The following is a 22,413-nucleotide window of genomic DNA, read 5'->3' as shown; positions in this document are numbered from 1 at the left end:
GGAGCGCACGGGGAAACTGAGGCAGGGGCGGGATAGAGGGGAAACTGAGGCACCGGCATGGGGAAACAGACACGGAGATCGGTGGGGGAAACTGAGGCACCGGGATGGGGAGAGAGGCCCTGGGATGGATGGGGGAAACTGAGGCACGGGACTAGGGAACAGATGGTGATTGACGGGGACTCAGACACGGAGGGCAGCATCCCCCCTGCAGCAGCGAGCACAACACAAAACCACGGACACCGAGTCATGCCGGGCTCCCGGGCGTGTATAAAACCATGGAACAACAGTGGGGTGGTAACAGGGGGACAGCGGCCGCTGGCCAAGCGGGGGACACCCCGTGGTCACTGTGCCCTCTGTCCCCGCTGCCGGGGGTCCGGGGTGCCGGGGGTCCGAGGCCATGGCGGGCTCAGAGCAGGGTGATCTCGCTGGGCGGCAGCGTCAGCCTCTTCTCCCGGGCACCCAGCAGCCTCTCCATGTGCGCGGCCACCACGCGGCACAGCTCCAGGCCCTGCAGAGGGACACACCGGGGGTCAGCAGCCGTGCCACCACTGAGAGACCCAACAGGGCTCCCCCCGATGTCCCCAGGTGTCCCTGACCTGCTCCAGCTGCAGCTGGGTGATGCCCTGGGCCAGGAGGTCTCCCAGGGTGATCTCCACGTAGGGATAGCTGGATCCAGCTGTCGGCCGCTGTGTCCGCGTGGACTGGATCTCATTCAGAGAGAACTTGGCGATGAGTTCCTGGGAGGGGGACAGGGGGGTGGCCAGTGCGCCCTGGGAACCCCTCCAAGGGGACAGGGAACCCCAGCTCGGACAGGGGCTGGAGCAAACTGGTCAGGTGGAAGGTGTCCCTGGCCATGGCAAGGGGGTGGAACTGGATGGGCTTTAAGGTTTGTTCCAACCCAAGCCATTCCATGATTCCATGTGTCCCACTCAGCCCCACACCTACGTGGGTCTCCTTGCTGAGGAAGTTGAGGCCGTTCTGGTTGACGGCCAGGATACAGGGCGAAACGATGGCGTTGTTACTGCAGCTCTGGATGTAGAAGAAGGACGAGCCGAACATGGGGTAGGCGCTCAGCAGCCCTGCAGGGCAGAGGACGGGGTCTCAGTGCCCACTGCCACCCCTGTGTGCCTAGGGTGGGCACCCAGGAGCAGCCAAGGGAAATGGTTGTCCCAAGCAGGGCCTGGAAGCAGCCTGTCCTGTCCTGTCCTGCCAATCCATCCTGCCCTCCATGGCCAATCCAGGCTCTGCAGGGACAGGGGCTGCCTGTCCTAGCAGTATCCCATCCCCATCATCATCATCATCATCATCATCATCATCATCATCATCACCCTCCAGGCAGCATCACATCCCCAGCAGGACTGCACCTCCAGCAGCATTACATCCTCATTAGCACTCTGTCCTCATTAGCATTGCATCCTCTCCCTGTGAATGTCACCTCCCCATCCCCATCACTGTCCCCTCACCCAGGAACTGTGCCCTGGCCTGGTGGGCGCTGAGTGCCTGGGCTTGCTGCACGTGCTGGGTCACCATCTGCAGCCAGGACTGCGGCTTCAGCAGGCGGAAGAGCTGCGGAGGGACGTAGTCCTGCATCTCCCGCCTGTGGGGAGCCTGAGGTCAGGGCCAGCGCTGGCCAGCGGGTCCCAAATCCTGTGGGACACGTGTTTCCCCCCCCGCAGGTGCCCTTTCCCCTGCCGTACGCGGTGGGGAGGTGGTGGCGGTCCTTGGCTCGGTGCTGGAGGGCGGCCAGCTTGGCCACGTGCGGGAAGTGCTGCTCTCCCGGCCTCGCCGGCGGCAGGACGGTGAACAGCCCCTTGAGGTAGTCAGGGAGCACCTGGAGAGGGGGGACAGAGCACAGGGACACGGCTTGGGGACGGGGCACGCTCTGAGGGAGACAGGGAGGTGGCCCCGGGGGAGGCTGATGGGGTGGCCCGACCTGGTTGTAGTGGACAGTGACGTAGAGCTCGTTGTCGAACTTGAGGGGCTGGCTCCAGACCACGCGGCGACACCAGAAGGTGTAGCTGGTGTCCCGGAGCTCCGTCTCGGCAGCCACGTCCAGGACGTATTCCCGGCGGGTCAGTGGCCGCACACTCTGCCCTGTGCCACCCACGAGTCTGAGTATGGCCACCACACCACCCTCATGGCTGTCCCATCCTGTCTTGTCCTGTCCCGTCTGTCCCATCTCTGCCAGCTCCTCACCTCTGTCGGTCACCACAAAGAGGATGTATTCCTCCAAAGCCTCTGGATTCTGCAGCCCCATCTCACAGCACAGCTCCTCGATGACATCCAGAGCCACCTGGGCACAGGGACAGGTGGCTGGGACACTGCCACGTCCCCCTGTTGTGCTCTGGGCCACCAACTTGTCCTGCACTGAGGCTCATCCCAGTGAGGATCTGCTTCTCCCACAGCAGATACAGCCAAAGGGTGCAGCCCCTCCCACATCCACACCCTCTGGGGTGTCACCATAACCTTGGGGTGCACTGCGCCTCCTGTCCCCTCTGGCTCACCGAGCACGTCTTGATCTTGAGGTGCCTCTCGATGCCACCGGGCAGGAGGAAGAGCTGGCGCTTGGCGCTGCGTCCGGCCTGCACAGGAGGAACATTGGGGTGCAGGGGGGCCCTTCACACAGCAAAAAACCCACAGGACGCCCCAAATCCTGCAGCTGTCCCTAAGGAGCCCTCCCACTGGGATCATCCTGTCCAGCTGAACCATTGTGCCCCTGCTGCATGTCCACAGAGCTCCATCCCCACTGGATGTGGGGATGTGGTGAAGGGCAGACCCTAAGAAGGGCTGTGCTCTCTTGGGAAGACCCCCAAAAAGGATCAGCTCAGTTCCAGGGTGGCACCTGAGGGAGATCCCAAGCCCACAGAGGGAACCTGACCCCATGTGGGTACCCAGAACTTCTGGGGGAACCTCAAGCTGACACCAGCCCTGTTCTGCCCCATGGGCACCCACGAGCCCCTGGCCTCACCACCATGGCCTTGAGCTCCATGCTGCTGGGGAAGAGGCTGCGGCCGCCGAACTGCTGGGTTTTCCTCAGGTTCTGCTCGCAGGCTTTGGCGATGCCTGGCAGGAACAGGGACTGGGATGAAGGATGGGGCTGAGCTGCCACGCTGGCTCTGTCAGAGCTCCTCCTGAGCTCTGTGACACACAGGTGTCCCTTTTCACGGCCCCTACCGTGGAAAGGCAGCTCCGGGTGCCTGCTGGCATCCTGCAGGAAGGCCAGGAGGAAGGGCCGGAGCACCTCAGAGCACTTCCAGTAGGCAGCGAGGATGTAAAGCAGCCTCCAGCCCCTCTGGCAGCTGTCCCTGTGGGAACAGCCAGGGCTGATGCTCTAAGCAGGGCGAGGGTGCCCGTGGTGGCACCCATCCCTCTGCAAGGATGAGGTCCCTGGATCTCCCCCAGGCTGGAGCAGCTCGGCCTGGCCAGGGATAGGAGTGTCCCAGTGCCAGCCTCTGCTGTCCCACGTGGGTGTAGGGACTCACGGCTTGGAGCTGGTGTTGTTGGTGGTCTGTTTGATGATCTGGCAGTACACCTCATCCCGCAGCACCTCGTGCTCTGCACACAGCTGGGGGGACAGGCACAGCTCTCTGCCACCCTGGCCAGGCCACCCCCAGCACTCACCACCCCAGTGGTGGATTTACCTTGAGGATGGTGCAGACGGCGTCCAGCTCTGTCTGCCCCCGCAGGGGGTGGTCACCCATGAACTTCATCACAGCTGGGGACAACAAAGCCACACGGTGGCACAGCTCAGCGTGTCCCTTCCCCAGGGACATGCTCCCCTGGGTGGGCACATGGAGCAGTGGGACCAGAACTCCCCTAGGACACCCCCTCTGCCCAGCCCAGCCCAGCCCCACCCCCCTCCAAGGACAGGGCTGGGGGCGGCTGAGGGACAGGGGGCAGGACACTCGTGCCCCTGCCTACCTTGGAAAGCCTCAGCAGCCAGTTTGTTGAGGCCACCATCCACAAATTCAATGAGGGACTCCTGAATAGGAATCTAGAGCAGGGGGGAGAGAGCCAGCTCTGTCACCCTGCTGGGACCTCAAAGGGACCCACAGGTGACAGCAGGACACCCCAGGACTCCACTTGCCCATACCTTGGTGAACGTCAGCATCTCTAGCACGCTTGGCATCTTCATCCCACGGGAATCCCTGGCGGAGGGACAAGGGAGCAGGTGGGCACAGGTGTCCCCACCATGGCACGTCCCTGTCCCACCATTGGACACTCACGTGGTCCCACGTCGTGCCGCACGGAAATGCCGCTGGGCGAAGGCCAGCATGGGACAGGCCCCGGTGACATCCCTGAGCTGCTCGTCACCGTCTCCCTCCGGACCCTCTGCAAAGGTGGCACCGGCTGGGGACACCTGCGGAGCGGGGCAGTGGGCACCGAGCACGGCCGGCTCCGGGGGACAGCCCCAGGCCAGGACCCACCTCGGTTTTCCTGTCCAGCTCCTGGGCGGCAGCAGTGGAGGCCACGGCCACGGCCACGGCCGCCGAAGCCGCCACCTTGCCCTGCTTGTCCCTGGGCTCCTCTTTCCTCTCCGCAGGCAAATGGACGAAGTCGGGCGCCGCGACGGGCTGGACGTACTCGGCAGGGAAGAGCCCTGACCTGCCATGGATGGCCCCAAACTTCCACCCTGTGCCGGACAGATGGTGGGGATGGCCGCAGGCTGGCAGCCATGGGGTCACCCCTAAAATTCTCTGCCTCTGCACCCCCAGCCCTTCTCAGGGATCTGGACGTGGGTTTTGGCTGGAAGCAGCTGCAGTTTAGCATCACTCAAGGGAAGGTATGGACCAAGGGCCACAAAGCCTGTCACCTGAGGGATGTGGGTGGTACCAGGGGAGCATCTCCCTGCATCAGGTCAGTCCCAAAAAGACCCCAAATCATCCTGCTAAGGGGTGACAGAGGCAGGACCCCGTACTGTGCCCCAGACCCAGGAGGGGACGCAGCTCAGAGCACACCAGGGACACACACAGGGACAGTGTGGCACCCACCAAAATCCTGGGTGCCTGTCTTCAGCTCCTCCAGGTACATCACCTTCTTTCGGACCACACAGCCATAGTAGTAGTCTGCAGGGACACCATGGGGACACCATGGGGTGTCACAGGATGCAAAGCAAGAGCACAGCCACCTCCTCGGCAGGACAAGCCATCAGTCTACTGCCCCTGTGTCCCCCATCAAATGTACTTTGGCATGGGGGGCTTTGGGGGGTCCCTCACCTCTCTCAGGGTGCTCCAGTGACTGCAGGTGGATGATGTCCCCTTTGTGGAAGCTGAGCTGGCCCCTGTCCTCTGGGCTGTAGTTCCTCACGGCCACCACGTACTGGGAATCCTGGGCACAGGGGGTCTGGCACAGCCCGTGCACGTAGGGACACCCACACCCCACCCAGCACAGGGACATCAAGCACCCACAGCCTCAGAGCCATTCTCCCAAATCCATCCACAGTCCCCTGCCCACCCCAGCCCCCCAAAGGCAGGCACACGGGCAGGGTCTGACCCCCAGGACAAACCCACCCTGGCCCCAGGGCATCCCCCACCTTCCTGAGCTCTGTGATGAAGTGGTCAACCATGACCTTGACCTGGGGGGCTTTGGGGGAGAAGAGGATGAGCTTCTCGCTGCGCAGGTTGAACTCCAGCATGTTCCTGGATGGGGTGGTCACGAAGAGCACGTCGGGGTAGCTGGAGCAGGGCGAGGAGAGGCTGAAACACCCAGCATCTGTGGCACCCACGGTACCCACCCCACCCTGGCCACCCCTACCTGTAGGCCCGCAGCACCCGCAGCTGCTCCCCGGGGACATTGGTGCCCTTGACCACCCGCAGCAGCTTGATGCCAGTGTGGGACACGGCCAGGATCTGCACACCCGTCCCCACGCTGCCCTGTGGGGCCAGGACAGCAGCTCAGCCAGGGACACGGTGACACAGTGCCCCCCCCGTGCTGAGCTGCCCCACGGCTGGAGCCTCACCGTGGCAGGGAAGAGGCGGGAGAAGTACACCTCACAGCCATCCCGGGCTGCAGCAATGATCTCCCTCTTGACATCCTCGGTGGCCACAGGGCTGAAGGAGTCCAGTTTGTTTTCCGCTGTGGGGAGGGGGAAATACCTTCTGTGAGCAGCCCATTCCTGGAGAGGATGTGGACAGAGTTCCCAGCAAAAGCAGGGATGTTCATGCCCTGCCCATTCCTGGCAGGACTGTGTTGCAGAGACAGATGTGTGTCCCCCAAACAGCTGGCTGAGACCTGACACTTGTGATGTTGTGGAGCACGAAATTACAGAGGGGTCATTACTTTTGGAGGAAAAACTATCCAGAGTTAAGCAGAACCAGTCATGGCTTGGAGATAGCTGGGAGATGAGGAGAGGCACGAGAGTGGCTGGGTGTGAGCCCCCAGGAGGGACACAGGGTTACCAAAGAGGGATTTCAGGCGGAGCCGCTCCTCCTGGCTGATCCGGATGCAGGTGTCAGACAGCACATCATTGAAGATCTGGGAAAGGGGGTGAGGAGCAGTGGGGTTGTGTGGCGAGGACCAAAAATCCTCCCAACCCCAGCTTGCAACAGCCTCAGCTTGTCCACGGCAGCTCAGCAGGGGAAGGCAGGTGGCCACAGTGGGATGAGTAAATCATCACCCCACTGGGGAATACCCCATGTCCCAGGGGATCCCGGGGGGCTGCGGGGCCAGCTCGGTGCCTCACCTGCCGGAAGATGAGGTCGAGCAGCAGTGGGTTATTGATGCTGTCCTTGGGGTAGAAAACCTGCCAGGAGAGAGACCAGGGCTGGATGTAAACCCCCTTATTCCAGTAGGACCTTGGCACCAACCTGTCACCAAGTGTCCCCATAATCTGTACCTCCTTCCGGATGAATATTTTCCAGGGCACGTTGTGGTAGGTGTAGAAGTCCTCACTGCAGCTGCGGTGCAGCTGGGTCTGGACCTGCTGCGCCTCGGACGGGAGCTCCCGTGAGACAAAAACTGCAAAGGGACAGAAAGCTTTGCAATCCCCGGGGGGAACCACCAACAGCTGCCTCCACCTGGGGAAACTGAGGCACGGGAAGCTGCGGTGCCACTGGGAGGGCAAAGTGCCTCACTCCACCGTGGTCCCACCAGGGTCACAGCTCTGCCCAGCAATACCTGGGGGTCTTGTGGCTGCAGGACGCCCTGTGGGTGCTCGCAGCTGGTACCTGGCACTTGGCACCGGCTTCACCGCAGCCACCACCTCCTTGGGCCCCTGTGGGGCACAGAGGGGCTGTGGTCAGTGCCAGTGACACCCCCAGCCTGGTCAGGGGGACACGGGGATGGCCACATCCCTACCACAGCTGATGGCACCCGGGCTGCTGAGAGCTGCTCCTTCAGGATCTGCAGGGCTTCCTCGTGGGGGTCCAGCTTCTTCCCAAAGAGCTTGCTGCCGAGACAGCATCCCACATCACCTGAACCCCAGCATCAGCTGCACCTGACACCACCTGCAGCCCCATCACTCGGTGCACCCATCATTCCCTACACCCCATCATTCCCTACACCCCATCATTCCCTGCATCCCATCGTTCCCTGCACCCCATCATTCCCTACACCCTGTTATCAGGACCAGCACAGGACCTTCTCCCAGGCAGGAGAAGGCTGAGGCTTGTCTGGGGGCCCAGCTGTGTACCTGTGGGGCTGGGAGCTGCGTGGGGCTGGCTGGCACTGCCGGATGATGTTGCGGATGTCGTGCGTGGGCCGCGGGAAGTGCTCCGAGTTGAGCCGGGAATGCTGCACTGGCTCTCCCGACCACCGCTGGCCCACGGCTGCTGCAGAGCCCAGCACACGGCTCAGAGGCCCTGGCTCAGTGCCACGAGCCCCTGTGGCCACCCCATTGCACCGGGACCCCTTACCGGCTTTCTGTGAGTATGGCCGGGGGTGGGGGACATGGGCTGGTGTCCCCTCTGCCGCTCTGCCCTGCAAGGGACACGATGCTATCAACACCTGGCACCTCCAGTGCTCCCAGCCTCAGGGGCTGCCCCAAAGAGGTGCCCTGAAGCAGAGAAGGGGCTCGACCCCTCCTGGCCCCGTGGCACTGACCGAGGGTCTGGGTGGCTGGCTGACATCTGCCCGGCACTGTGGGGATGGGTCTGGCTCTGTGCCTGTGACAGCAAAGAGGAGAGCTCAGTCAGAGCTGTGGGGCTCTGGGTGCAGGGATCAGACAGGGAAACTGAGGCAGGGAGCTGGGTGGGGATGTGGGGTGCTCGAGGCGCTCACCCCTTGGCTGACGCATCTCCGCAGCCACGGGAGGTTTGCTCCGGTTGGTGTCAGTGCCACTGTTCCCCCCTCCCACGCCACCTCCTCCCTTCAGCCTCTGCGAGAGGATGGATGGCTTCTCCAGCTCCTGGGGGACAGGTGTCAGGGCACAGTGGCCAAGCCACCTGCGCCCCAAATGCCTCAGGCAGGGGGACACCCTTCTCACCCCATTGCCGTAGGAGAGCACGGGGTCAAAGAGACTGTCCAGGTACCGGTCCAGACCCTTCTGGCTGCGTGGCTCCCCCAATTCCCCATCTGTCAGGGGACAAGGCATGAACCACTGGCATGGCAGGGCTTTGTCACAGCACTGGGGGACAGGAGCTGGGGGGAACGATGTCCTACCATGGGGGTGATACGTCTCCATGGAGGGCAGGGTGGGGGCTTTCACAGCTGGGGGAGGAGGCACTTCATCCAAATCAAATCCGTGTCCCAGCACCCTGCAGAGAGGAAGGATGCTCTCATCGAGCACCCACTGGATGCCAGGTTTCCCCTCAGGAACCCACCCACCCCTACCAGCACCCATCCAGCCCCACAGTGGAGCAGCCATCCCTGCCCGGGTACCTACGGCCGGCTGTCCCTGCTGTGGCTCTCGCTCCCGTCCCATGCGATGAGGAAGCAGGATTTCTGCCTGGGGAAGCCCCGCAGCAGCTCGAGGTCGGAGACAAGGTCCAGGACATAGTCGTGTCCAGCCAGCTCAGCCCACTGGGCACCCGCCTTCATCGCCACGGACCAGCCACGCCAGCCCTCTGCCAGCCCTCTGCCAACAGCCAGACACTGGGGACGGGCACAGGCTCCACAGGGACACCCTGCCCATGAGCTGGGCCCTCGGGCTCCCACATTCTGGGGACACCAAAGACATCCCCAGGTGACACCATGACCTGCTGGGTGGGTGGGTGCCAAGCCAGCACCTACCTGTGCTTCAGGACATCCCCTGCCAGGTCCTCGCCTGTGCTCCAGGAGTGGATGGGGCAGGAGAATTGGTCACCTGGGGAGGGACGGGCGGTGAGTGGGTGCCACCAGTCCCCCCCTGCCTGCGAGGGCGGTCACCGTGGGACCGACCCTCGCCAGCGCCGCACCCCAGCGCCGCTCTGCCCGCACCGTTGAAGCAGTGCAGGTCGAGGGCCATGCTGGCCTGCCGCCGGTTCGCCGTCCACTCCAGCAGCGAGGGGGGGAAGGTGCGGGCGGCCGCGGCGCCCAGCTGGGAGTGGGCCATGGCGTGCATCAGCTTGCGCTGGCACACCGGCTTGTAGCCAGCAAAGGCGTAGTCAGACACAAACCTGTGGGGAAGGGAGGATGCTGCAGGGGGGACGTGGGCAGGATCATGTGTGCCAGGTTGGGACAGGGGACCACAGAGGGATTAAGAGCATCCCTGGAGGGATCTCGGCAGAATCCTGGGTACTTGTGTCAGGCTGGCTGAAGGCACCTTGGAGAGATCTCAGAGCATCTCTAGTGGGATTTGGCCAGTGTCACTGGGCACATGTGCCAGGCTGGCCCTGGGGAACCTAGAGGGACATGGGCCCATATGCCAGCTTGGCCAGAGGGATCCTGAAGGGACCTCAGAGCATTCCCAACAGAACCTGGCCATGTGTGCCAGTTGGAGCCTAGGCAGCCTCCTCAGCCATAGGTGCCAGGAGAGCCATGAAAAACCCCAGCAGTGCACGAGCACCAGTGTATTCCTGAGGGTCCCAGCAGTCACCATTCCCCATCCCAGAGCCCATCCCCAGCTCACTTGAGCAGGTATTTGTCGAAGGCGGCGGACGGGGGGAAGGCGCTGAGGCAGGTGGCCAGCAGCAGCCAGCCCCGCTCCTCGTTGTTGACGTTGGTGTTCCTCCAGACCTGGTTGGCAGCTTGTGCCAGGAGCTCGTCCCGCAGCCCCGGCACCGACAGCCCCTTCTGCACGATGTAGTTGCCAAAGAGGGTCTCCTGAGAGCCGCCCAGCCCCGGGTCCCCCATGAACCGCAGGATCTGCCACAGGGACAGCCAGGTCCTCCCTCTGACCCCGGGCACAGAACGGGCAGGGGACTGTGGTGATGGATCCTGGGCCATCCCACCTACCAGCTGGAAGAGGCTGAGAGCCTCGTGGCACAGCTCCTCATCCAGCCGGGTGAGGGGGGCTTTCAGTGGGGCCGTCAGCATCCCAAATGCCGGTTCCTGCGGTGACATCCGCACCCATGGCTACCCGGGGACAGCCTCAGGCCACAAGGGGCTGGCCCCATGGTGCTGAGCATGGTGTTGATGCTGGGTGGAAGCTGTGGGGCTGCCAAAGGGCTGGGGTGAAGGATGGGGCCAGCAGCCTCCTGGGAGTGGGGCAGGGAGGGGCTCAGGCTGTGCCGGAGCACCAGAGATGGGTGGTGAGGCCTTGGCACGCGTTGCCCAGAAAAGCTGTGGCTGCCCCATCCTTGGAAATGTTCAAGGCCAGGTTGGATGGGGCTTGGAACAACCTGGTCTAGTGGAAGGTGTCCCTGCCCATCGAAGGGGGTGGAACTGGATGGACTTTAAGTCCCTCCCAACCCAAACCATTCTGTGGTTCTTTGCCAACACCTTGGCAAGGCTGAGAGCCTCATCCAGCCCCGGTGCTGTCATTCAGGATGCCGGGGACTGGGAAACACAGGGCAAAAACAGGGATGAGGAAGAGGAATGGGGCAAAGTGACCGTGGGTGGGGCCGGGGTCCCGGGAGCAAAGCGACCTGGTCTCCCGCCCCAGCGTTCCGGATCCGCCCCGCGTCGGGCGTCCAGGAGGGCTCAGCGGGTCTCTCTCCGATAACCTCAGCAGGGTCCCCCCGGCCTCTGGAGACGACAGGAACCCACGGGGAGGGAGGGAGGTGGCAGCCAGCTCCCCACAGCACCACAGCCACCCCGGATCCAGCCTCTCTTGCTACCCGTGATGTCCCCAGGGTGGAAGCCGCGGCAGAGCCCGGTGGGACAGTGCGAGGAGCCACCACGGGGACCCTGAACCTCGCTGCTGCACCATGACCGGGGTGCCAGGGACTCCCCAAAAGCTGTCTGCCCGTCGGGAAAAGCTCCCCTCCGCCGGGCCGCGGCGCCCACCTTACCTGGAAGTGGCCCCGCACGTACTTGGCCATGGGGTAGTCATTGATGTCGAGCGGGAGGGTGAGCTGGGGGTCGGGCTGCAGCGCCGGCGGCGGCACCAGCACCACGCAGCCGGCATTCACCTCCCGAGCGGCTGCGGCACAGCGGGAAGCTACGGCACGGCCGTGGCGGGGGGAACGAGGGGCTGGGAGCGATGGTGGTGCGGGATCCGCTCACCTGCAGCGGCCTCCAGCAGCCCCATCAGCTCGGCCGGGATCTCCAGGTGGGTGACATCCACCACCTCCCTCCGCGTCAGCTCCTGCCGCCGCAGCACAGGGATGTGCACGCTTGGTCCCTGCCCCAGCGCCCCGGGTACCAGGAGCACGGGGATGGGCAGGGATGAGGGCTCAGCAACACGTGTGCTCCCACCACACAGCTTTACCTGCTTCATCCTCGCCTTCTCCTCCTCGGCCCGCCGGCGAGCATCCTCCTTCCTCTGCAAGCAGAGCAGCCGTGCTGAGTCCCACCGGAGGAAGGGAGGCTCTGGGGCACTACAGCACCCTGGGTTGCCATTAACCCCTCCCCAATATCAGCAGGGTTGTCACCCCAAAAAGGCATTGCCCATACCCAATGCGACACGGAGGAGGTGGCACATGGGGGGCTCACGGTCTGGGGATGCCACTGTGTCCTCTCCAGAGCCACCAGTGAACATGCAGCAGGGTACCAGCAGGTCCCCTGGGCCCCCTGGGATGTGACAGGCCCCACCTCACCTTGAGGTACCTCCGGCGGTTCACGTAGATGTGCACCAGCGACCTGAACTTGATGAGCGTGCGCCGCATGCGCCGGTACCGCTGCCTGCAGGAGAGCATCCATCACCTCTGCCACCCAGCAGTGCCCACCCACCACCCCCAGGGACACCCACCTGGCCAGGTATCCCCTTGCCCGGGTCTGCAGGAGGACGATCTTGCGGCGGAGGGAGCGGAAGCGGCGCTTGATGAAGAAGGTGCGAGCGTAGCGCTGGAGCGTGAGCGCGGCCAGGTGATGGGCACGGGATCGCTTGCTCTCCAGCGCCTGGTACAGCTGCTCCTTCAGGAAGAGCTGGGAGCAGCGGTGAGGCCATGAGCTCCCCGCCTTGGCCACCACACCCAGGGCATCACCAGAACCAAGCCCCCTCCCGGGACAGTACCTTGGTGACACCGACGTAGTACATGCTGGGGTTAACGGGGCAGAGGCTCCTCAGCATCTCCACACAGTTGGCTCCATTGGGAATGACATTGGACCACATATCAACGAGGCAGCGATACCTGGGTGAGCCCATGGCACTGTCACCACACAGGGACCCACTGGGACACCAGCACAGACCCTCCCTGTGGTGGCAGACACTGCACCTGGAGATGCAGCTTCTCCCAGAGCTGTGTGTTAGCATGAGGGGTTCCCAGCTCCCATTGTGGGGGAACCCTAGCCCAGATGCTGCCCCCCAAAACACCACAAACTCTGTGGTCTCCCCTGGCTGGGATGGCAGTGCCCAACCTGCAGCCCTCAGGCACCTGTCGATGAAGACGAGGAAGGGGATGCGGATAGGGAAGCCCTCCTTGCGGATGCGGATGGTCTCCAGGATCCCTGAGTACCGCAGCTGGGCCCTGACCACGTCTGCCTCAAACAGCCCCGGCTCCTGGGGTGGGGATGGGGAGAAGCATCAGCAACTGCAGGGGCAAACCCCTGGCTACCGTGTGCCCACGACACTCCCAGTGCCAGCGGGGCAGGAAGCACAGGCACCAGCACAGGCAGCAGAGCCCCAGCTCTCACCTTCTTGTTGTTGGGTTTGATGCAGCGCACAAAGAAGGGGTTGCACCTGTGACAGAGTGACCCTGTCAGCCACAGGGAACAGAGGACAAAGCCAGCCCAGCCACCTCAGGCTCAGGTCCAGCTGCCAACAGCCTGGTGGATGGCCTGGCTGCCCACCCTGCCCACCCTGACCTCTCCATCCTCTCCACCAGCTCCAGGAGTGACTGCTGGAACCGTGCAGCCACGGTCGGAGCCTTGTACCGCCGTGTCCTGGTGCTGCTCCTCCTGATGAGGCTCCTCTGCCGGGCCAACACCTGGGCGTGGCCGAAGAACAGGTTGGCCACCACCTTGGGGAGACAGGAAAGGTTAGAGAGGAGGAAGGTGGCTGGAATGCTGCAGCTCTCCCACATCCTCTTCACGGCCTGGCCAGTCCTTTTTTGTCCAGCCCCGGGCAAGATGCATCCCCTAATTGTGGCTGGATAGGGATGGGGATGAGGATATGGATAATACAAATCACAGCAGCAGCCCATGTCCCTGTTTGTGCCAAATGCTTGAGGGGTCAAAGCCCAGAGGATCCCATGGGTGAAGCCAGAGTCATCCTCTGCTTCTGGTCCCCCTGGGCTTCAACAGCCATGGGGACACGCTTGGGGACATGGAAAGGGATGTATGGAAGGGCACCATTGATGCCCAGTGTCACTGCAGAGCCAGCACCAGGCAGGGCCCTACCTTGGTCCTGCTGCTGATGAACAGGTCCAGCACATCCTGACGGACCTGGTCATAGTTTTTATCCAAAAACTTGTGAACCTGGCAAATAGCAAAACCTCATGGTGAGGAGCCTGGCAGGGTGACAGGGTGAGGCAAGGAGCTCCAGGACCCCAGTAGGACCCCCAGAGATGCATTTCTCTCCTTGGCACAGGACCGACCTCCTCTTTAACCCTCCCTGCTGGACATCCCAATGTCACACACCTGGTAGGTCACCTTCCCTGCATAGTGCTTGATGGTGAACTCGGGCAGTGGCATTTTCGGTTTGGTGTACAGCGGGTTTGTCCCGTGGTGGTAGTGACACTTCTGGAGGAACGTGTGGTCAGTGGCCTGGGAAGGGACACAGGAGTGACACACGGCTCAGGACATTCAGCAGCACGTTGCAACAAGATGATCTCCAAGGTCCTTTCCAACCCAAACCATTCTGTGGTTCCATGATTTGGGCTTATCCAGCCTGGAGGAACCTGTTCCCAGGTAGTCCAGGACAGCCCAGGAGAAGAGCAGCCCTGGGCCTTGGTGGTTCCCCAGCCACAGTGAGCTCCCAGTGCTGGCTGCACCTCATCATCAGGCAGCCCTTCACCTGGGGGAAGCAGCTCTGGTCATCCAGGATCCGGAGGATGCCGTAGGGTTTTTGGGAGATGAGGTCAATGCAGGGCTGGTTGTCGCTGAAGGGGATCTCCTTCCACTCGATCTGCTCCCGGATATACTCCTCCTGCAGGGTGGGCACCAGGTCAGCCCTGTGTCCCCAGCCCTGCAGCAGTGTCCAGCACCAGGGCAGAGCCCAGCACTGCCCACCAGCCCCACCTGCTCCTCCTGGAACACAATCCTGTTGAAGAAGAACTGCAGATACTCGTTGGCGTAGTTGATGCACAGCTGCTCAAAACTGTTGAAGCTGAGGTCCTGCGAGAAGGAAGATCCATGGAGCCTGGGAGGATGGAGCTGGGATTGAGCCAGGACAGAGGTGGGATGAATCCTGCTCACCTCAAAGCCGTAGATGTCCAGGATGGCGATGGAGAGGGCCTCCTGCCGTGGGTACACCAGCTTGTTGATGCGGTCTGTGAGCCAGCTGAAGAGCAGGGAGTAGAGGGTCTTGGCAATGGCATCCCTGGGAAGGGGAGAGATGAGCAGAGTGCTGGAGCTCTGGAATGGCATCAGTGTACTCCACTGCCACAGCCAGCAGCCACCACAGCATCAGCTTTAATCACCACAGAGTCTAATCCACACTGGGGGACCTGATCATCCCCTTTCCCAGCTGGGATTTCACTTCCCCTGCCATCCCTGACCCCTCCACACCCTCCTGCGGTGCAGCCCCCTTCCCTCTACCTGGCATCCACGGCACTTTCAACAGTCAGAGGGGTAAAAATCTTCTCCCGCTGCGTTTCCTGGTTGGCAAATGGCATAATGGAGTTTCAGCAACATCAGCCATGGTCCCCAGGGGCCAGAGACCCCCTCTCAGCCTGTGCCCCCTGCACTCACCGTCACCTTGAAGGTGATGGCTTTCTGCAGGCCCTCAGGGGACACCTGCAGCAGCTCAGCCACCGTCCGGATCTCCGTGGCACTCACCACCGTGGCGACCTCCTGGCAGTCGGTCTGCAGGACACAGCGACGCCGTGGGATGGGGTGATCCCCCATTTGCCACATCCCAAATCGTGCCCAAGGACCACAGCTTGGCTCCCCATGGAGCTCACCTCGTATTTCTCAAAGTAGACGTTGCCCAGGTGGAGGACGGAGGAGAGGATGCGGAAGATGCTGTTCTGCTCCTCCACGCTGAAGTTCAGCACCTCCATGGTGTTGAGCAGCCGGCGGAAATCCTCAGCATCGTCCTTGCCAGGAATCTCGCAGTTCCCACCCTGGCACAACCCTCTCAGTCCATCAGTGGGTCCCGGGGGGTTGTCAGCACCCAGCATGGGGGGGTCACCCTGCCCTGAGCATCCTCCTCACCCACACACTGAGGGCTCAGGAACCCACCAGCACTCTGAGGTTCTGAGCACCCCAGAAATCAGGCTGTGGGTGGGCTGGGGAGGGGACACACTACCTGGTTCAGGTAGTAGTAGGTCTCGGCGCCCTGCAGGCAGTACCGCTGCCGCTGCTGGGACGGCAGCCCTGCCAGCATCTCATAGAAGATGTGGTAGTTGCGCTCGGTCTTAGCCTGGAGAGCAGAGGACAGAGCTGGGGAGGGGGTGGCAGAGGGGGCAGAGTGGGGGGCAGAGCCCAGGACCCCCTCAGCACACACCTGGAAGACCACGCGGGACTTCTCCAGCAGGTACTGCGAGGTTATGGCACCGCAGATCAAACCGCTGCAGGGGTGAGAGTGGGCACCCGGCTGGCAACCTCGGTGTGGGCAGGGGCTGTGCCCCCCAACGCTTCCACCCATGCCCCAACGCCCCCCAACAAAATGGGAACTCAGTGCTGCTCCCCAGATGCCCCCACCAGGGACGGGTGGGCAGGGAGAGATGTCTGCACCTGGCTGGAGCGCTGCACCCCGGGGTGATACCCCCTGTCAGGATCAGTGGGGCTGAGAGAGGATGGGGTGGGATATGAGGACAGGGATGGGAGCTGGGAATGGTCAAGGTGCCAGCCAAGTGACGGCATCCCTACCCCAGGGACAGCCACCTGTCCTCGGGTGCCATCACCTTTCCAACACTAGGTTTGTCCCATGTGTCCTCCCAGAGCCAAGGGACAAGGGGGTGGGTTGGGGTGGACACTCCCGGGGCAGCAGGGGATGTAGGGTGGGAGCAGCCACACACAGATGTTACTCAGCATTACTTACTCCTCCAGAAAGATTTCCACAAATTTCCCAAACCTGCTGGAATTGTCATTCCTCACGGTTTTGGCGTTGCCGAAGGATTCCAGCAAAGGGGTCGCCTCCAGGATCTGTCGTGGTGATGGGGAGAGCTGGGGGGTCAGCCTGGGCACCCGACACACCACGGGACATCTCCAAGGCTAGGGCAGCCCCTTTGTCACCCTGCCACCCTCCCTGCCACCCCATGCTCCATGCAGACACTCATGGGTGCCCAAATTGGAGGTGTGCACCAGAGCCAGGTTAAATGAGGACGTGAGAGAACACAAAGACTCCATCCCTGTGCATGCACTGATTTCCTGCTGTCCCTCCCGCCTTTCCCCTGCAGCTGGGGTGCCATGGCCAAGATGCCACCATGATTCTCTGTCCCCCTGACCCGTCCCAGCCCACGTGTCCCCGTGGTACCTCTATCTGCCATGGTCCAGGTGGAAGCGTTGGGACAAGGAGAGAGCAGCAGAACCGTGAGGAAGAGAGCACTGGGAGGTGGGAGAAGAGGATGGGGACGTGGGGACTCAGGGATGTCCCCACCTGTGGGGCAGTGCTGCGTTTCTGGCTCACAGCTGCCAGGTAGCTCAGGATCAACTTGGTGGCTTCGGTCTTCCCTGAGCCGCTCTCCCCACTGAAACACAAAGTGGGGGCATGGCAGGGGCCATCGCCACTCAAGCAAGGGGTGCCCACCCCAAACCTCCCCAAACCTCCACCAGCACCCCATCCCCGGGGCCAAGACAGGCTAGTGGCAGCAACCCAGCAATTAGGGTGGTGTTAATTAGGGGGCTGCATGCGGGGACAGCCATGTCCCACCTGATGACGATACACTGGTTGTGTTTGGCATCCATCACTTTGGAGTAGGCGACGTTCGCGATGGCAAAGAGGTGCCTGGGGCGGGGAGAAGCACAAGGGGGGTGTTGTGCCACACTGGCCCCGCACAGGGACCCCCCAAAGTGCCCCAAGCACAGACACAGCTGCTCCAGCACCCAGTGACCGAGGGTCTGCTGCGGGACCCAAGGGTGGGGGATGGAGGGTGGGAGTGACCCCATCCCCACGGGGCATTTGGGGACAGCCTGGTACTCACGGTGGGTTTTCCCCCAGGGCTCTGCCTTCGTACTGCTGCACCTGCTCCTTCCCATAGATGTTGTAGAGCCGGTACGGGTTCACCGACACCAGGATGCTGCCGATGTAGGTCTGCCAGAGAGAGGTGTGGGGCTGTGAGCTCTCGGGGGGTGATGGCTCCCCAGAGACCCCACACATACAGTCTTTGGGGGATGCTGTGTCCCCCTAAGCTTACATAGATGAGCTGGCGCTCAAACCGCGTCCGGATGTTGCTCAGCACTGCAGCCTCCTGGAGGTCCCTGGCATGAAGCAGAGGCTGAATTAGGGGGTGACACAGGGACAAGGGAGTGTCTGCTGTCCCCAGAGTCTCCTCAGCATCTCAGGAGGCTGAAGCAGAGCCCATGTTGGGATGGGATTGGGTTGGGATAGCAGGGTCAGGTATGAGGTTGGGAGCTGCAGCCCCACTGTCCCCCACAGCACTGAGTCATGGTGTGACAGGGACACTCACTCCAGCTGGGTCATGTCCTCCAGCCCGTCCTCCTCCTGTGGCTCCTGGTACCGCATGATGGGCAGGCTGCACAGTGACTGCATCTGCATGGAGCAACCACCCCACCATGGCAGGGATGTGCCAACACCCTCAGACATCCCACCCAGTCACCACCACCACCCCAAAACACCGTCTGTGACCCCCAAACCATGGGACATGCAGTCAGTGATGGCAGGAACCCCAAGGAAACATCTCACAGCCCCAAAACCAGTCCCCCCGCAGGAGCATTGTGTGTCAGGTGAGAGCAGCAGTGCTGGAACACAGAAACGTGAGGCCACCAAGGCCACCTCGGGGCTGGTCCCAGGAAAACCTGGTCCTGAGAATCCTGGTCCCGCTCACCGGGAGGGGATGGCATCACCTGCAGTGGAGGTGATGGAAGGGGGCTGCTCCCCCCGGCCACGCGCAGGGGTGACACAGGCCAGGTGTCACACGGGAGCCTGCGCTGGCCCCTGGCCAGGCGGTGGGCAGGAAAGCGGACACCCCGCAGGGTCACCGTGCCACCTGCGCCTGTCCCCGCCGGATCGGGTCTCTGCATTTCCATGCGCCAGAATCAAGTGTCCCCTGAGGGGCCGCTCGTGGGGGGACACACAACAGGTGACGATCCCCTTTTCCAGTCTGTTCCCCGCGGGAGGACCCCCGCCAGCACCCAGACCACCCACAGCCATTTACCGCACCCTGAGCACCGCAAACCCCTCTCTGCACGGATGCCTTCGTGCCCGGGAGAGCCGTCGGGCGCCTTAATTCGCCACCCTGTCCCGGGTCCCGCCGGCTGCCAGCTCACCCCCGGCTCCATCCCCCCGAGGGGGCTCCCCGCGGGCGTTACCTTGCTGCGCCAGGGCTGCTTGCTGCCCAGGTACCCGTCTGCCCAGGGGTGCCTGTCCCGCCAGCCGCCCGCCGGCGGGCGCTGGCACAGGTATCGGGCGATGTCGGCTCCCCACTGGCCCGCCCACCGCCGGCCGCGCTGGGTGGGCTGCTGGGGGAGACCCTGCTCGGCTGTCCAGGCGTCGGGCATCTCCCGCACCCGCACGACGTGCTGCTTGGACCAGTGCTGCTTGTACATGCGGGATGCGCGCCGGAAAGAGCCCAACCTCTGCACCTGCGGCGTCACCACCGCGTAGCGCCCCGCGCCCTCCTCCCCGTCACCCTCGATGGGCTCCATCGGCCCCGGCGGGCGAGGGCCGCGGCGGGGAATGGCCGGAGAGCCGGGGGCTCTCCCGTGGGGTGGTGGGAAAGCGGCACGACGGGGCGGTGAGGGGCTCCGGTTGCCGCGTGGGTTGGAGGGGAGGATGGGGCGCCCGGCGTCGGCCCAGCCCCGGCGCCCCGACGGTGGGCTCGGAGATCTGCGGGTGCTCCCGTCCAGCCGGGATGGGCGCCGGGGCAAGGAGGGCGAGCGAGTGGAGGGATGGCGGGTGGGTGGTGAGGATGAGGGGCCTTTGGTGGAGCCTATGCTTTTTACGAGAAGCGAAGCCAGGGACTGCGCCACGGAGCGCCCCTTGGAGAGGCTGCGGCCCCCCACTTCAGCAGATGGCCTCGGTGGTGGGGAAGGGGGGGCCATCCCGGCAAGGGGCTGCCCGATGCGCTGGATGAAACTTTTGGGGGTGCTGGGAGCGGGGCTGGGCGGAGGGGGGACCCCGGCGGGACCCCTCGGGGCACCCTGCCAGGGGGGCAGCTCCTCATCCCAGGAGGGGCCGAGGCGGCGGCTGCCGGGGCGGGACGATGGTGCCAGGAAGGGGCTCCTCTGCAGCGGCTTCACCGCCTTGGTGGGGGGCTCGGGAAGCCGGGGCCAGGCCTGGGGGAGCGGCAGCCCGGGGGGGCTGCTCCGGCGCGATGACAGAGATCTCCCCGCCGCGGGCCCCCCCAAGCGTCTCCCCCCCAGCCCCGGTGAGCGGGGGGCGGCCGGTGGCGGGGAGGGGGGCTCGGGTCCGAAGCGCCGGAGGCTGGCACCGAGGGACGGGGATCGCCGTGGCCCCTCGCCCCGCGTGCTGCCGGGCCGCGGACGGACGGGCGGCGGTGACGGGGAGCGCCCGGGGTTGGCGAAGGGGTTACGGAGCGACGGCCGGCGCGCAGCCCCCGGCTCCGGGCCCGGGGGCTGCCCCCCCAAACCGGTGCTCTCCATCCCCGCCAGCCTGCGGCTGGAGCGCCTGTTGGAGGGCTGGGGGGTGCGGGACCCCTGAAATCCCGCGGCACCTCGCAGCGGGCGGCTGGGAGGAATGGAGAGGGATCGCTGGAGGAACTGGCCCAGAGGGCTCCCGCACGCCCGCGCTGCCGAAACCCAGCGTGCCGGGGATGCCGCGGGGCCGGGGGCTGCCGGAGGCGGCGGCGGCTCGTACTCGTCGTAGTCGTCCTCGTCACGGGCAGCGGGCAGGTGCGGGGACGGCGGGAGGGGGACATCCAGGCGGTCCCTGCCGAAAAGCTTGACCTGGGGTCGGGGGAAGAGCCTGAATTTCCTGTTGAGGGAGAGCTTGGAGGAGAGCGTCTCCCGCATGCCTCGGAGCGAGGAGGCGCTCAGGATGGAAAAGGGATACTCCTTCTCTTCTTCCTCCTCTTCTTCCCACTCCTCGGGCTCCTCGCCCTCAGCGATCTCCTCCAGGCCCAGGGCGTAGGGGTTGCAGGAGGATTGGGCATGCGGCGCCCACCCACCCTCGCTGTACTGGATGCGATGCTCGGGGTACTCGCCCCCAGCGTACCCCCTGGCAAAGGACTCCCCAAAATCCTCGTAGGGGTCTCTCCTGTAGCCGAAGGGCCCCTCTGCCTCCTCACCGTACTCTGGGTCGCTGCTGTATGGGTCATAGAGGGGAGACCCACCACCATACACTCCCTCATCCTCGAGCTCTGAGTAGCCATAGGGGGGCCCTGGCTGGTCACCGTCGTCCCAAAATCCCCCGTAGGAGTCGTACTCCTCCTCTGTCTCATAGCCAGGGTAGTCAGAGTAGGGGGTCGGCACCGCCTCCTCAAAGCCGTACCCTGCTGGGTAGGCTGGGCTCTGCATGTAGCCTTCCTCCTCCTCGGAGTAGTTGTGCCGGGGGCCATAGGCTCCCTCCTCTTCCCCGCTGTAGCCGTGCCACGGGCCGTACCCTCCATCCTCCTCTGCGTAGCCGCGGTGAGGGCCGTACTCTCCATCCTCCTCCTTGGGGTGACTGCGCCAGGGCCCATAGGCTCCATCCTCCTTCCTGGCATAGCCACGGCGGGAGCCGTATCCTCCATCCTCCTTGCCATAGCCTCTCCGGGGGCCGAGGGCTCCGTTCTCCTCCTCGGCCCAGCCGTAGCGCGGCACCGGCGGCTCCTGGGCCGCTCGCTGGGAGCGCCGGCGGGACGGCCGCCTCACCATGCTGCCCTGCCGCGGAGTGCCGGGCGCCGACAGCCCCACACCGCCAGGGATCCGCTTCATGTTGGCCCGGTGCCTGAGGATCTCATCTTCCGCGGGGAACGGCAGCTTCTTGGCACCGATACGGGACAGCCAGGCCGTGTCAGTCGCTCGGCTGCCCCCCACCAGCCGCCCGCGCCGGGAAAGCACCTTCCTGGCCAGCCAGCCCGTGGCAGAGGCCGCCTTGCTCAGCACCTGCGCCCGGGGCTTGAATTTCCTTTCCGGGCGCCGGCGGAAGAGCGATGCTCCGTTCTCGATGTCTTGCCCGCCCCGCCGCAGCAGCAGGAAGGATGGCTTGGATTCTGCCTCCTTCTTGGCCTCCTCCTTCCTCTTCTTGCCCACCTGCTTGAAGCGCATCATCAGGTTGGAGGTGGACTTGAGCACTGCCTTGTTCTTCTTCTTTTTCCTCTTCTTGGTGCTGTGCTTATGCAGCCCCCAGAAGAAGCGGGATGTGTTCTTGAACTGCCCCTTCTTGGGCCGACGCAACCCCAGGTTCCTGAAGCCCAGGAAAAGCTTCGAAGTGCTGCGGAGGCTTCGCTTTGCCCGGGCCTTCGAAGGTGCTGCTGCCTCCTCCTCCACAGCTGGGCTGGCTTCCACAGATTCTTTGGGCTGTCCCTTGGCCTCTGCACCCTTGGCCCCTTTCTTCTTCTTGTCGGTTGTCAGCCCCATCATCAGTTTGGAAGGGCCCTTTACATTCTTCTTGCCTGTTGCAGCATTGCTCTCACCTTCCCCTTCCTCCGTCTCCTGCTGCACCTTCTTCCCACGGCCCAGTTTCATTGCCACTCCTGCCTTGGGCAACCCCTTCTTCTCCTTCCCCTT

At 63.8% G+C, this 22,413-nt stretch overlaps 1 protein-coding gene across 1 annotated transcript; it reads right to left on the bottom strand.

Moving 5' to 3' along the window:
• Positions 1-151: 151 nt before the first annotated feature.
• Positions 152-21,969, bottom strand: MYO15A (myosin XVA). The gene is made up of 65 exons (XM_058849755.1): positions 19,054-21,969; positions 18,192-18,274; positions 17,919-17,982; positions 17,706-17,815; positions 17,435-17,509; positions 17,162-17,252; positions 17,039-17,044; positions 16,604-16,707; positions 16,067-16,130; positions 15,869-15,982; positions 15,522-15,683; positions 15,310-15,423; positions 15,157-15,215; positions 14,815-14,938; positions 14,638-14,733; positions 14,414-14,545; positions 14,038-14,163; positions 13,798-13,875; positions 13,264-13,418; positions 13,093-13,138; positions 12,834-12,958; positions 12,473-12,590; positions 12,209-12,384; positions 12,057-12,141; positions 11,729-11,782; positions 11,524-11,605; positions 11,310-11,440; positions 10,312-10,407; positions 9,986-10,221; positions 9,355-9,533; positions 9,169-9,241; positions 9,135-9,137; positions 8,822-9,013; positions 8,599-8,711; positions 8,423-8,511; positions 8,218-8,344; positions 8,041-8,102; positions 7,854-7,917; positions 7,631-7,769; positions 7,297-7,387; positions 7,117-7,213; positions 6,836-6,957; positions 6,683-6,742; positions 6,399-6,474; positions 5,960-6,075; positions 5,755-5,873; positions 5,534-5,675; positions 5,217-5,328; positions 4,992-5,066; positions 4,428-4,633; positions 4,227-4,360; positions 4,094-4,148; positions 3,922-3,994; positions 3,642-3,715; positions 3,483-3,565; positions 3,175-3,305; positions 2,969-3,063; positions 2,505-2,582; positions 2,197-2,293; positions 1,934-2,094; positions 1,698-1,831; positions 1,464-1,597; positions 946-1,079; positions 597-737; positions 152-508 (listed from the first exon to the last, which is right to left on the bottom strand). The coding sequence occupies exons 1-65, from the start codon at positions 21,952-21,954 to the stop codon at positions 407-409; spliced, it is 9,690 nt and encodes a 3,229-aa protein (XP_058705738.1). The 5' UTR covers positions 21,955-21,969; the 3' UTR covers positions 152-406.
• Between the last annotated feature and the right edge of the window lie 444 nt (positions 21,970-22,413).

This window comes from Poecile atricapillus, chromosome 14 (genome assembly GCF_030490865.1).
Source record: "Poecile atricapillus isolate bPoeAtr1 chromosome 14, bPoeAtr1.hap1, whole genome shotgun sequence".
NCBI lineage: Eukaryota > Metazoa > Chordata > Aves > Passeriformes > Paridae > Poecile > Poecile atricapillus.
The sequence above is the reverse complement of the archived record's forward strand: the minus strand, read 5'-3'. Positions and strand labels throughout refer to the sequence as shown.

Bases quoted from the DNA above. Each gene is read 5' to 3' on its own strand.
- MYO15A (XM_058849755.1), bottom strand. From the start codon at position 21,954: ATGATGCGCTTCAAGCAGGTGGGCAAGAAGAGGAAGGAGGAGGCCAAG. The intron at 12,385-12,472 runs GTACTGTCCCGG...CGCTGCTCCCAG, and splicing joins ACTACGTCGGTGTCACCAAG to CTCTTCCTGAAGGAGCAGCT. The intron at 3,064-3,174 runs GTAGGGGCCGTG...TGTTCCTGCCAG, and splicing joins CCCGGAGCTGCCTTTCCACG to GCATCGCCAAAGCCTGCGAG.